Source organism: Paramisgurnus dabryanus, chromosome 3 (genome assembly GCF_030506205.2).
Source record: "Paramisgurnus dabryanus chromosome 3, PD_genome_1.1, whole genome shotgun sequence".
Classification (NCBI taxonomy): Eukaryota; Metazoa; Chordata; class Actinopteri; order Cypriniformes; family Cobitidae; genus Paramisgurnus; species Paramisgurnus dabryanus.
Window position 1 is genome coordinate 2,330,860 of NC_133339.1, and position 15,474 is coordinate 2,346,333.

At 36.0% G+C, this 15,474-nt stretch overlaps 1 protein-coding gene across 1 annotated transcript in view; it reads left to right on the forward strand.

Moving 5' to 3' along the window:
• The first annotated feature begins 6,634 nt into the window (after positions 1 to 6,634).
• LOC135734107 (Fc receptor-like protein 2) overlaps positions 6,635 to 15,474 on the forward strand; it is a 91,589-nt gene continuing 82,749 nt past the window's right edge. Inside the window, exons 1-3 of the mRNA XM_073813738.1 lie at positions 6,635 to 6,708; positions 9,418 to 9,746; positions 12,106 to 12,372. Coding sequence (XP_073669839.1) covers positions 6,635 to 6,708; positions 9,418 to 9,746; positions 12,106 to 12,372 — 670 coding nt within the window. The remainder of the gene's footprint in view (positions 6,709 to 9,417; positions 9,747 to 12,105; positions 12,373 to 15,474) is intronic.

The following is a 15,474-nucleotide window of genomic DNA, read 5'->3' on the forward strand; positions in this document are numbered from 1 at the left end:
GTGTCCTGAATAAATAAGATGTCAATGTTTCTGCTAAGATTTTGTGTATCTGTGTGGCTGAATTACATTACACGCTATTTTATATATTTGTGACATCATCACCTAGATTTTGAGTTGAATTTTGTTAAAGCAAATGTATCAGTTGTGTGCAAGAAATTTCAGCAAAGAATGTTTTTCTTAGGGAAGATGAAAACATTTAATGTATGCACCAAGATGATGACTTGTAGGTCGTTTATGAAGTCAGTGTTTTCCTTTTGTATCGTAGTTTAGTTTGGTAATCTTACAACAGGAATAGGTTGAATAGTCTCTTCAAAGTGGCAGGAAAAGTTATAAGTGTCAGTTTGTTCGGGGTGGGTTGGGAAGGGATTGTAAATGTTAAATATAATCTCTGTACAAATATTAACATCTGTTTTTGAATAATAAAAATATATGTAAAAAAAAAGTTATAAGTGTGAGTCAAATCATTGACATTTATCATAGAAAGGTTTAATGGTCTCGTTCTTTATGTGTTTTTGAACCTATGATTGTGTTTACAGTGCGCATTATAACATGTGTTCATGTTTCACGTTTAAAAAAGCACTTTTCACACAATTTACTTATCTCTGTTGTGTTTAGTTTGTTTTGGTTGCTGCCCAACACTCATTGCACACACGCACGCACTCATACACACACACACACACACACACACACACACACACGCACACACACACACACACACAAAGTATTTTACTTTCAGATAGTTTATCAGCTTTGTTTAAACTATAAGATTTTCTCTTTGTTTTTTTCCAGTGCTGATTTCAAACATCCACTCTCAACGAACAGAAGGTAAATCAATTTAATTCATTTTAAAATATGTGTTTGATTGATTTAGTTTGTTTTGTCATTTGTATTAAGCTGTACAAAAATAATTGAAATACTTTGAATATTTAAATTCCACATGAAATTCAAACTGACAATTCTTAGTTTTTTAATGGAATATTGCAGTGTTAATTATAAGCAGTTTATTAGTGTGGGTCATTATTTTTTCATAAACTTTAATCAAAATCTAAAACCAACTTTCGTGTGATGATCATTTTCTGAGGATAATTCTCCATTTGTCAGTCTGCTGCGAGTTCCATTATTGAAAGAAACATTTACTTTTCTATATTCAATCAATTCACACTGGAAAACACAAGACACGCCCATTATATTCCTCATGTGATATGTTCCGTTTGACTCGGAATCACATCACAGTATAAAGTAAATATGAAAGTAAAGTAAATCGTGACCTTCTGTTTACATGGATTTTAATCAAATATGTAAAGTTACCCTAAAATAATACAAAAACTTTTATCACACAGCATAATAGATCTAATGTAGCCTCAAAATCAGTTTTTGGCTAAGATGCAATTAAATTACTTAACAGAAATTACGCAATCTGAAATAGAGAGTTGAAAGAGCATCTAATGAAAACACTCCCATATATCGCAAAATGTTATTTCGGGTGAGGTGGTTTTTCGGGTGAGGTGGTTTTTCAGGCAATGGAAAAAGGACCATATTGCAAAACTGCATATTGCAAAAACTGCAAACAATCATCTTTTAAAAATGAATCTGCGAGACGTCACTTTTGGTTGATGTTTGAACTGTTTTCAAACAAACGGAGCATAGCTAACTCCTCCCCCTCCCTTCCGTGCTTTCATGAACGCGCCCAACCCCCACCCCCAAATCCTTCTTGTCGTTTATTGGCTGGAACACTTTGTTTTGTTTCGTGGTGCTAGGTTTGGCCACTGTGTTTATATTGCAGTTTGTGGAGCCTGGGCTGTCTACAGAGATCGCGTTTTTTTTTACAGTTCAGCGGACAGGCAGCAAGCAGATAGTGAGGAGATGTTTGCTATATGTAACAAAAAATGTTTTATGGTCTAAAACGCGTGAATTCGCTTAGAGCACCTTTAAATATGGTGCAGTATGTTTGGTTGGAGTACAAGACAAAAGAAGTGTGTTCGACTTCAGGCAGCTTTGCAAGAACCATCAAGCGAATTACAGTCAACTGCTCTGTATGCTTTCAAATAACTCTTGTGGTATTTTGAAGTCATCCGCATGTTGGTCTGCACACTAACATATGAAGTCGACCACACCCATCGGCATGGATTGTGGAATGACTTTCAGCGAGAGAACAAAATTACGTTATAGTTGCAGCACATTGGTTAAAGGAAACACTGTCATGTCATAAATTTTTTTATTGACGCAAATTTTTGTGCAAATCTTTAATGGAAATCAGGCTATTCTGAACTGAAATAAACAGGTCCTGGTTGGACCTTTGAAGTTGGGCGTTACTAACAAAATGGAGGCTGAATGGCCGCCACAGTCTAATGTGTCCCGCCATAATAACATGTAGGTGCTGTATTTTTCTGTAAAGCATCTGTCAGCCCCCCCGCTTCACCTCCTATGTCACAAACCTTCTGCACAAAAAGCTCATTCCCAGAAAAAGCGCATAGCAACAAATAACACAAAGATTCTTTTAATATCACCAGTGCTGAATCGTGAGCATTCTGTCTCATCCTCCAACCAAACGTACCGCAAAAACACTTAGCAGAGCTGGATTGTGTTTCTCGGCTCTCTGTGTGGTGTTTACACCAGCAACAGAAGAGGTTTTTTGACAGTGAGAGAAAAATAATGTTTTGATGAAGGATTATGAGGGCAGATGAATTTTAAACAAATAATGACCAGGACAGATCAATTATTTAAAACAAGCACTTCAATATTCCAGAAAATAAGAATTGTCATTTTTGATTCAATAAACATCTGTGTTTTTAGCAGCTAATGTTCATTGTTGTCAGTGTAATAGCTTGAGTAGTACTGTGTGGTATGACAATAGCTTGGTGTCTCAATCATCTCTATATCTCTATAGGTTGATGTTGCTCTGTATGCTTTGAATCTCTCTTACAGTACTTTGATGTCTTTTGCTGATCTCCCTTCACTGCGCCACATGAAATCAAACACACATAATGCAGATCATGTTTCAGGACTTCATGTTGGAGCATTGTTTTTTAATACTTTTTGGGGCAGCACTCTCCTATGCATAATCAAGGTCCCTTACATCCCATCCATCAAATACATAATTATTGTTATTATTATTATTACAAATATAAACTTAGGTGCATTTATGAACAATCATTGTCTGATGCAGAAGTCAATAAGTCAACTGCCTAAACTTTCGGATGCTGCAAGCATGAAATCTCTTGATGTTAAAGCAGTGCACAGTTTTATCCCATAATAAGTAGGTATGTGACAAAAAATAAATACTAGAAAATTCATATATATATAATCATAACCCTATGATAGATAATAAAAATACCTTTAAAATGTTTTTTAAATTATTAAAATCGGATAACTATGAAGAAAGTTATGGAATTTTTAAATTTGAAAATTACGGTTCATTTTTGTACCCAATTAAAACAATAAAACTATGAAAAACTGTGACCTCTTCCGCTTGACCAAACACTTTAAAACTTCCTCATTTCTAGGTCTATTTGCATAATTACCAACAATCACAACTTATATATAAACCAAAAACTTGAAATTATGAAATGTAGTGGAGTAAAAATTATGATAGTATGCTTTGGAAAATATGTTTTCCAAAGAAAAACACGAATAAAATACAAATACATGAAAATTTACTTTAATGTAGAAAATAAAAATACTTAAGTAGTATACACCTCTGCATTGGTTAATGGAAACACTGTCATGTCATAAGGGGCATTGTTAGGCACAACGCGAAGCGGAAAAACCCTGTTATAAAGTGCACTGTAACACCACTGCTTCGTGGGCTTATTGCATTTATAAAACGGTTACTTCATATGCATAGCAGGATTATGAAGATGACTTCATTTAAAAGGTATATAAAAATGTTATTATTTCTGATTAACCACTAATTAATGAAATCAATCCACGCATATCTTTTCATATGAAATCAAAATCCTCTCAAATAAAAGCTATATTTACAAATATTGTATTAAACAGACATGTAATTGTTTCTTTAATATTTCTTAATTGACTAATAATGCTGGGAAGCAATTTAAAATGTCAGATATTATTAATACATTAATTGATGATTATGTTATTTATCATTTATAAATCAATAAATGCATGCATGTTGCATGCATGTATTTATTAATATGTTTGTCAAAATCATGCCAATAATGTAATCTAGAGATTCTAATCCTTCGTTCTGTATGATTACTTTGAAAAATACTGCACGGATTGATGGAAACGGAGAAGTTTTGGAAGCCAATATGATTGAATGAAATAGCGGATTTTGATGCCAAACACTAGAGAAAGTTTGCTTTAGCGTATAACTTTCTTCTTACGGCAGTGATCTTGGAAATTCAAACATGAGAATCAACGTGAGGAAGTAATTTACAGTCAGAATACAGTAAGGCAATAAAAAGCAGTTGTGAACGCATCCAGTGGTGTAGTCTAGATTTTTGTAGTGAGTATACTGTGATTTTTCCCTCTCACCCTTTTGCTCATTTGTCCCAGCGCGACACCCCATAAGCACCACCACACTCACAGACAAGGGCGTAGGAACCGGGGGGGACGGGGGGGACGTGTCCCCTCCAATATTGGAGACAGTTTCATTTGTCCCCCCCAAAAATTATTTGAAATTTTTTTGATTTTGAAATCTTTAACTCGCGTGCTTTTATTTTGAAAGCGCAACACAGCGTCTTTTCACGGCCCGCCCCACCCCCTCAACGGCTAGTGGGGTCTGAAGCTGGGGACAGGTCGTCTGAGGTTAATATGAAGAGACAGCAGCAGCTCAGTTTAAATGATTTCTTTCTACTGGGGAAGAAAAGAAAGAAAGGAAATGTGAGTTGGTATAAATTTTGTCCAGGAGGAGGATAATTATATTTTATGTCTAACGTAAGATATGGATTAAAGTTCTCCGTCAATTGCAAAATTCTTAAATTCACTTTTCATAAAGACGACATGTATTCCCCTTGCTAAGCGGGATTTGATCAAAGCCTGGAGTGGAGCGAAAGCATGTTCTTCTCTTCACTGTAAGCATTCTGTAATCACTTCGCTCCGGGTTTTCAGACTGTAGTGTGTTAAGCTGGTAAAATTGGTGTCTTTGCACTGTATGCCTAGGGATTTGTCCCGTTACATGACCACTCGCGTCCCGTTTTTTAACTGATACGCTGATCTAATCAGTGACTGGTACATGTTTGTTAAAATTCATGTTGCGTCACAAGAACCTAGAGGCAGATGACATCAAAATCCTGTGAGAGCGATTCAAGAAAACATACGAGGAGACTGCTATCGAAATGCTTTTACGGTACTTTGATGTCATTCGCCTGTCGGTTCCAGCACCGCTGCCCGAAGTCGAACCTGCAGCATAAGCAGCAGTGCTGCTGATCACGGCAAATGATAATGATAACCGACACCTGTCATCCAATCACAGACCCCGTCCCGTCGAGTGTACATTACAGGGGTGATATACGATTTCATATTTTCTTTTTATAAAGTGGGTAATTTACTGTAGATGTTTCGCCTCAATATGAAATGCCCCAAAAGTATTTCCAACTTTGCTTGGACATTCTCGTGCGTGAGTCACAGCCTGTACGCGTGTTTTAAATAGCTAAATCTATGTAAGATTTTTTTTAGTTTGTCACATAAATTAACATGAAGGGGATAACGTTTTTTTAACCCTTAGTGCAGGAGTCACAAGTTTGTTTTAGACATATAGTAAAGGGAATGGTTCAATTAAAGGACTGTGTTAAAAGTAAAGCTGTAAATTAACAAACTATTAATAAACCTACCATATGTTGTAGGCATAAAAGTTATAAATTAGGAGATTAACTATCATTTTGACAAATGGCTTAAAACAATACAATGTATATTCACACAAAACCATACTTGCACTGCTGCTGTAGCCCACCTTTGGTCCTGTATTTTATAGTGACAGTTGGCAACCCTATATATGCCACATGAGACTTCAATATTGCATTAATAGCAAAAAAGTGGTAGCTTGCTATCAATCAGAAGAAAATAAAATATAAACATGCACTGAAAGTGTATTTACTGAAGTAAATACTGAAGTACATTTCAGAGATTAAAAATGGCATTTAAAATATGCAAACTGACAATTTTAAAGCAGTTTAAAACATCTCTCCTTAAAATGCTATTGGTCTCACCTATTTACATAAAGTGTCAGTTCAAAAGACTTTTTTAAGATGTCAAATGTCAAATCTTTTGTGTCCTCAGAGAACATATGTGAAGTTCTAGCTCAAAATACCATATAGATAATTTATCATGTTAAACACATTGTGATTTTTTTTTTCACTTTAACCCATGCCTTAGACTTGTTGATATTAAGCTGATGTTGTGATTCAACATCTAACTAGTAACGCTACACTCTTGCTAGGTAAACGTTGTTACTATTAACCTTACTAGCCAACGAAGCCTGGCGAAAATATGGCAGACTTTCCAGTAATGTAATGGAGAAAAGCGATTTGACACTAAAAACAGTATTTAGGATGATGATTGTAAAAGAACATGATGAGTTAGTCTGTCTGTGTGTTTTTTGCTTGTTCATGACATTCCCATCAGTATTTTTCTATACCTTGTCCATTTCCACTACTTTCATATTAGAGATAAGATGAAGTTCAGCTGGAAACTAACAGTGGTGACACTGGTGAGGGTAATGCAGGGAGAGCTAGCACTGAGCTCCAGGTAGGTGTTATATGAAGGGTGAGGTGATTTTAGATTGTTGATCATGAAAGGAAAGTTTTAACATGATTAGAAGTGAACACGTTAATTATATCATTTTAGTAGAATAAAGTATGTTGGTGAATGTTTTTCAGTGTATGACAAATTTCTGTGCAAATCATTAACGGATCTGTCAGGTTTCCGATATGTGTCCCCCCCAATGTTAAACTCATTCCTACGCCCCTGCTCACAGATGCATTCAGTATGGATCTTCATGTAACTGAGAGCATTTTGCAAGTGTACTCATAAACACATAAACTGAATGTGTTATCAACATGTCAGTTTATTATAAGAAAAACAAGACCTTAACAGCCAATGGATTTACAGCTGGGGAAACTGGACTGATTTTTAGACTGGTTTAGTGTTAATCAACATCCAACTCAGGGACAAAAGTTACTTAACTGTTAATTAAAATTAAATAAACTGTTTACGATGTTCAATCCGTGGCTAACACATGCATTGAAGGAGAAAAAAATCCACTCTTTCAATAGATATTATCTGCCAACTATTGATAACATTACCATGTGTAATTTAATGGGGTAAATGTTTTTAATTAATACACATTTAAGACCATGGATTAACTCTAATTTGCATAGTCATTGATATAAAAAGCTTATTTTTGCATATAATACAAGCATTGTTTAAAAATAAAAATAGGCTTTTACTTAATTATTATTACAAGTAAGGGATAATGTAGAGGCAGCCGGTAGTTATTGGGAAATAAGCCCCGACAGTGTGATCAGGGCCCGACGCGAAGCGGAGGGTCTTGTATCACACTGAAGGGGCTTATTTCCCAATAACTACCGGCTGCCTCTACATTATCCCGCTTATTACACGGCTACTTGCCACATAAGAAAAAAAACTGGACATGAATATGAATTTGAAACATTTTATTGGCATATTTGTTTTAAATTATCATTTTTATCCTTCCACGAAACTTTGCACAGATGCATAAAATGATCGTAATACCTTATTAAGATCCTCTGCTTCATACTTGTCTGTCTCCATTTTTTGTCTTTGAGAAGTTTTAATGCCCATTCTGTATTTTTTTGTGTGTTGGTTTCGTAGCTGTCATGCTCTATTTCGTCAAGTTCAGTCTCAGTTAGCTGTCTGTGTCTTGTCGTGGTTGTCGAGTGTTTGTCACAAGATGGCGCCAAACAGACAGTAATCTTTATTGATCTTTATTGGCGCAGAGCGATTTTACTCGTGCAAGTAGTCCGGCTATGCGTTATTATTTTGGAGCGGTTATTATTTGAAAAGAACGAACCTGTAAATGTCTTAACTGACCAATCAGAATCAAGCATTCCAGAGAGCTGTGTAATAAGACCATAATATTAGACACCCAAACCAAAGTGAAGAAAATGATCTTTAATTTGCAAGTCTGACTGAATATCAACGCAGACATGAATTTGAGTTTAAGATCATATACACGTAGGTAGATATACAAATGATCACAGAGAAGGAAAATTTAACACTGTGAAGCACAAGCAATTCTGAAAGAGGAACTAAAGGCAGCTAAAAACCATCAGGACATAAACAGGGCTTATTTTGTTGCATTTGGATCCTTACCTCCAGATAAAGTAATAAACTGGACTGATGATTTAAATGTTGTTTACTCACATGTGCGTTGTTAACTCTCCGGATTTTATGTAGCAGCACTGCTCCACTCGTTCACTTCTCCACATGGCCTATTTGTTTACACTCTCGCGTGAGCAGCTACACTGCAGCTTCGACTTCATTTGGCGCTAAGCAGACCTCTTGGTGATGTCAAAGTACCGCGGGAGCGATTCAAAGCAAATTTCTCCATGTGATAACTGCAATCGCACTCGTGGTACTTTGCTGTCCTCGCTTGTGGGTTCTTGTTGTGCCATACCAGTCTGCTCCCCAGTCACTTTTGCGTTGCTATGGTAATTTCATACGCCGATCGGATATTGCAGTTTGGCAGGAAGTCAAACACACCAAATATATAGCCTAATAATATGTATATGCTTACCTGCTAAAGTAGCAAGTTTAGCATGCTACTGGTCAGTGCTTCACATCTAAATTATGACTAAAAGTTTTAAATGTCACAAAACCATGCTGTTAGGCATCCTCACGCTATTTCTAGTGGGTTTATGGAAATCCTTGACAATTCCTAGTGGATATATGGCGTGTACCTGCGTATCACGTAGACTACACCCCTGAATGCTTCCCAGATCACCCCGCTCTAAGCAGGTAAACATGAGAGCAGGGCATGTGTAAAAACACTCAATATTATCTTAGAGATGAGGGGCTCACCCCTTCAGTTTAGTGTCCCCCTGCTGATTTTACCCATGAATGAACAAAGAACAAATGCTCACCAACTCACCCAATAAAACAAAGGCACACCAGCCAGCAAATAGCTATAATAACCTTGCTTGTTTCTCTCATATTGTGGTGAACAGATACATATGATAAAACAAAAACTTAAATTATTGTCCTGCAGTCCACCTGTTGCCTGTGTCTGCTTTTAAAACAGAGAAATTCTGAGTTTCTCAGGGCTGTTGGACAGAAATGATAAAGATAAAGTTATGAGGTCCAACTCTGTGAGGGTTTCAGATGACAGCAACTCTGAATCAACACAAAACTGACAAATATTTTCATAGTGTACTCGTTATGATGTAAACATTGCTATAACATGCTCATTGTTACCAGTTACAACAAAAATATATTTTTGAAAAAACGTACAACTCCCAGTGATTTTATATTAACAGATATAACACCAACTCTGACTGTGCAGCCACAGACGTCTGTGTTCATTGGAGACACAGTTACTCTGACCTGTGAGATTCATCAGTCCACTGGATGGGATTTTTTATTTACCACACCACTCGCCAAGACTGAATCCGTTGAAACTACAGGAACTAAAACATTCACATCTGTGCAAGTCTCTGATGGAGGAGAGTACAAGTGCAGAGCCAGAAGAAGAGGAAACGTTAATGTTTTAACACAATACAGTGAACCAATAACAGTGACAGTACACGGTAAGTATTTATACTCACAAAATTCACTTTGTTTTGAAAACACAATGTCAGTTATTTCACTAAATGGGTGTCTATTACAGTTACTGAGGAAAAAACATGTAGTCCTTTGGTTTGAATATGCAAATGTAAGAAAAATGTATACAAAACATTATCCTAAACAGTTTCCATGTTTTAAATAGTTCCAAATTATATTCTATTAAATTCCATTAAAGATGCAGTAGAATGTAAAACTGTATTTATCTAGGCATGGATAAATAATGAGAGTGATGCAGTAATGACATTTTGAGCCTTCTTATGTAAACCTTTTGCATGCACAATACAGCAGGAAAACAACCAATATCAACATAACACAGACTGTGAATGTACACCCAACATTAAATGATACATTAAATTAGTAACAACGTTGTTACAATGCTAAAAAAGTTGTGATTGGTGAGTTAGTGCTATATGCTTATTAATGTTATATACTAGCGTTTAGGCTGAAGTTCTACTATTGATAGTACAGTTCTGTTTTGCAGGTTCATACTGAACAAACCCAATTTACCAATCAAAAACTTCCATTTCTAATCTCTGAAAAATGTATTATTCCGAACCTCAAACATAAGGTCTGTATGTAAACACTGTAAGACCAGATGTTAAACAATCAACTTTGAGTTTGTTTATGGAGAGACATTGCAAAACAATAAAACTTCGGTTGGTGACATTTATCTACAGTTGACCCTCAGGTGGGGCTGTTGACATGCATTCGACCCCTTTGATCTCTTCAACTCAAATCCTCTCAGCCTAAATCTTCCTTCAAGCCTTCAGGCTCACATCATTGGGTATTGGCTGAATATATATGATCGTATGTATAAATGTTGTTCTGAGATTGTAATTTTATAATCATGTGTGGTTTTATTTTAAAGGTCATGGTGCTATGGTTAAAAAGGTCTAATAATATCAAAGTTTAGAACTTAAGACGTAAACTGTACTCCTGCGATGGGTGTCACCTCCTAAAGAGATATACTGTAGATAACAGGTTGTTAAGAATCCCATTTGGTGCTTCTTCGGGTCACAAGAACCTAACTAACCAAATCCTGGTTAAGGATTCTTGTCTCATCTGTGTATATAAGGTGGCTTGGCAAGAGACTCTGGGAGGATTCTGTAACCAGAAGCTCCCACACTATGTGTGTATTAAAACATAATGGAAGAAATCTTTAACAAGAATCTTCCTACACCACTTGGTGTGTAATATATCCATTTTGGAAGTACTCTGTAGCCAGTGTCTATTGCCAGGTATGACTTTGTAACTTTTGCAACTGTTGATCATTTTAAATAACTGGAATTAAATCATATTTTGTATTGTATTTTTTAATATGTTTATATCTGGAACCTGCTGGTATAATAAATTGTTACATTTGATTCATTTAAATTCATTAGAACAATTTGACAATTTGGTGTCTGTGAGATACGCAACGCAACATATACTCTGTGCGATATCGTGTCCCTAATGAATGAATAACTAAGATTATGAGAATTTATAAATAATCAATTATCTGAATTATGATCAACAGATAATTGATATAATGCACCAAATTCCTACACTTTAAAAAATATTGGGTTGTTTTTAACCCTGGGCTGGGTAACTATAGGACAGAACACATTTCTGGGTTAAAGTGACCCAAATAATGGGTTGTTTTAACCCAACTGCTGGGTTGTTTCAACGTGGTTGATTAACAATAACCCAGCAGTTGGGTTAAAACAACACATTAATTGGGTCATTTTAACCCAGAAATGTGTTCTGTCCTAACTATTTTTTAGAGTGTAGTATATTAAATTGGAGTCAGATTATAATTTAAACACAGAGGTCAAACAAAGTAATTAAATCCTGATAAATAGAATTAATCTTTTAGAAGCGCCAAGACACAAAAGAACACGAGATCCCTTCACCCACGCCATTGGATTCCGTTGTTGGGTCGATGGGTGGCTCCTTACAACGCACATAGCTTCTAAAATGAGCCGCTCTGAGGAACAGTCAATCAACATTATTATTCATGACCCTGGGGACAAATCCTAGAGTTGTAAATGGACATGTAAAACAGTATCTGGGTAATTTTTGCACCTAGAGTAATAAAGTCACATATCTTCTATGTAGATATCAGAGAACAATGTAACATATTGTTATAAGGGATTCTTTAACACCTTTAATATTTTGATTATAATTACATTTTAATGTATATCTTTAAATATAAAAATCACCACTGCGGATTATATGTGGGGTTTTTTCTGTAAAATATGACTGCACTAATAATCTTTTACCAGTTACAGTAACAAAATCTTGTTAAAAAACTGACAACTCTCATTGATTTTATATTAACAGATATAACACCAACTCTGACTGTGCAGCCACAGACGTCTGTGTTCATTGGAGACTCAGTTACTCTGACCTGTGAGATTCATCAGTCCACTGGATGGAAGTTTTTTTTCATCACACCATCAAACCCCGAATCCTTTGAAACTTCAGGAACTAAAACAATCAGATCTGTTCAAGTCTCTGATGGAGGAGAGTACAAGTGCATTGGCAGAAAAAGAGAAAACCCTCCCTTAGACACACAACACAGTGAACCAATAAGATTGACAGTAAAGGGTAAATATTTATACTCACATACTCTGTTCTGAAAACATTATGAAAATTATTTCATAGGACACTGAACGGCAATAATGTTTATAGATGATACAACTTTTAAAGCTTTAAATTAAATAAGACAAATTATGTTTGTTTTATGTTTAAAATCGTGTTGAATTACAAAAGCTAAAACATTAACCTTAATATAAATATTCAATTTAAATAAAAAAAATCTAATTTTGCTAATTTAGTTCTTTATTATCAGCAAGAAAACACCACTAAAGTTTGTCTACACTGTAAAAAAAAAGTTAAAACAACTTGGTTTTGCGATTTAATTTAACCTATTATTTTATGTTTTGAAAAATATAATAGTGATAAGTTGTCAAAACATAGAAAAACTGTTGAAAAGTTGAAATTTTTTAACTTAACTTAATTTAAGTTAAAGTAACATAAAAGTATATGTTTATTTGACATAATTTTTACAGTCTATTGATATTCAGATAACAACTTAAAGGTTGAATCTATCAATACTACTGTATGAGTTTCGGATTCACTGTTCACAATGATTTTATTATAACAGATGTTGGGTAAGTTACTCAAAAAAGTAATTAACTACTAGTTACTAACTAGATATGCAATTCCCAAGGAATTACCAGTGCATGAAAATGCAAAAAGTTGATTGACAGAAATGTAAAAGAAATTTAGTCTAGTAGTTTACCTGGCTGTTGACATGTTTTAGTGTGAAGCTAGCATGATTTAAAAAAGTTATCATGATGAAATATGATGCTAGCATGATTAGCATGATTCAGCATGACGTTAGCATGATGCTAGCATGATTAGCATGAAGCTAGCATGATTAGCATGAAGCTAGCATGATGCTAGCATGATTAGCATGAAGCTAGCATGATCAGCATGAAGCTAGCATGATGTAAGCATGATTAGCATGAAGCTAGCATGATGCTAGCATGATTAGCATGAAGCTAGCAAGATGTTAGCATGATTAGCATGAAGCTAGCATGATGCTAGCATGATTAGCATGAAGCTAGCATGATGTTAGCATGATTAGCATGAAGCTAACATGATGCTAGCATGATTAGCATGAAGCTAGCAAGATGTTCGCATTATTAGCATGAAGCTAACATGATTAGCATTGAAGCTAGCATGATGCTAGCATGATTAGCACGAAGCTAGCATGATGCTAGCATGATTAGCACGAAGCTAGCATGATGCTAGCATGATTAGCAAGAAGCTAGCATGATGCTAGCATGATGAACATGAAGCTAGCATGATGTTAGCATGATTAGCATGAAGCTAACATGATTAGCATTGAAGCAAGCATGATGCTAGTATGATTAGCATGAAGCTAGCATGATGCTAGCATGATTAACATGAGGTTAGCATGATGCTAGCATGATTAGCATGAAGCTAACATGAATTTAGCATGAAATTAGCATGATCCTAGCATTATTAGCATGATGTTAGCATGATTAAGATGATGCTAGCATGATGTTAGCATGATGCTAGCATGATTAGCATGAAGCTAGCATGATGTTAGCATGATTAGCATGAAGCTAGCATGATGTTAGCATGATTAGCATGAAGCTAGCATGATGCTAGCATGATTAGCATGAAGCTAGCATGATGCTAGCATGATTAGCATGAAGCTAACATGAATTTAGCATGAAATTAGCATGATCCTAGCATTATTAGCATGATGTTAGCATGATTAAGATGATGCTAGCATGATGTTAGCATGATGCTAGCATGATTAGCATGAAGCTAGCATGATGTTAGCATGATTAGCATGAAGCTAGCATGATGTTAGCATGATTAGCATGAAGCTAGCATGATGCTAGCATGATTAGCATGAAGCTAGCATGATGCTAGCATGATTAGCATGAAGTTAGCATGAAATTAGCATGATCCTAGCATTATTAGCATGATGCTAGCATGATTAAGATGATGCTAGCATGATTAGCATGAAGCTAGCATGAAGCTAGCATGAAGTTAGCATGATGCTAGCATGATTTAGCATTAAGTTAGCAAGATTTATTATGAAATTAGCATAAAGCTAGCATGAAACTAGCACAAAGCTAGTATGACTTAGCATGAAGCTAGCATGAAGCTAATATGACCCAAAGACCCAACCCCCATGTCTCTATGATGTCCGGATCCAGAGATATAAGGCTTTGTTTATTATGTTGCTAGGCTGCTCATATTTGGTTGCTAGGGGCGTGGCTTAATACCTCAATAAGGATGGTGAGAGACTGATTGGATGCTTGAGTAAAATGAGCCCACCCCCATGTCTCTGTGACACTGTGCTTCAAAGATATCCATCTGGGCATTTTATAATGGCAGTCTATGGGAGATGTTGCTAGGGTGCCCAAAATGGTTGCTAGGGGCGTGGCTTGATAGCTCAATAAGGATCCTAAGGGACTGATTGGATGCCTGAGTAAAATGAGCCCACCCCCATGTCTCTATGACACTGCGCTGCAAAGATATCCCATTCGGGACGTTTTTAGTTCCTTATATGGGCATGATTCCTGCCCCATTATAAGTCTATGGGGAAATTTGGGGACCTCTTACACCCCAGGGGTACAACTTACACCCCATTGTGAGTTATGTTCTTACAGAGCCTGCCAGCCTCTTCAAATGTGGCAAGTCACAAGTTTCTGTGAAATCCTAGGTCTGAGCTACGACTCGTCAAAGTTTGTCGCAATGTTAAGTCTATGGGATTTTTCGGCTGCTTTTTCGCCCCTGGGGCGTAGACCGTACCCCCGATTGCTTATAAAAGTCATAGCACACTATTCCCGAATAGTCCGCACGTTTGAGAGTTTGAATGAAGTTTCTAAGTTAAACGGTTCGAGCCGTATTAATTGCGGAAATTTGGTTGGAAGAATAATAATAATAACTAGATATTAAAGTTTGAAGACAAACTTTATGTTGGCTTGAAAAAGCGTAGCCTGAACGTTTAAAACGGATTGACAGAAGTTTAGTTTAGTAGGCTATCTGGCAGTTAGTATGTTTAAGTATGAAGCTAACATGATTAGCATGAAGCTAGCATGAAGCTAACATGATTAACATGAAGCTAGCATGATGCTAGCATGATTAGCATGATGCTAG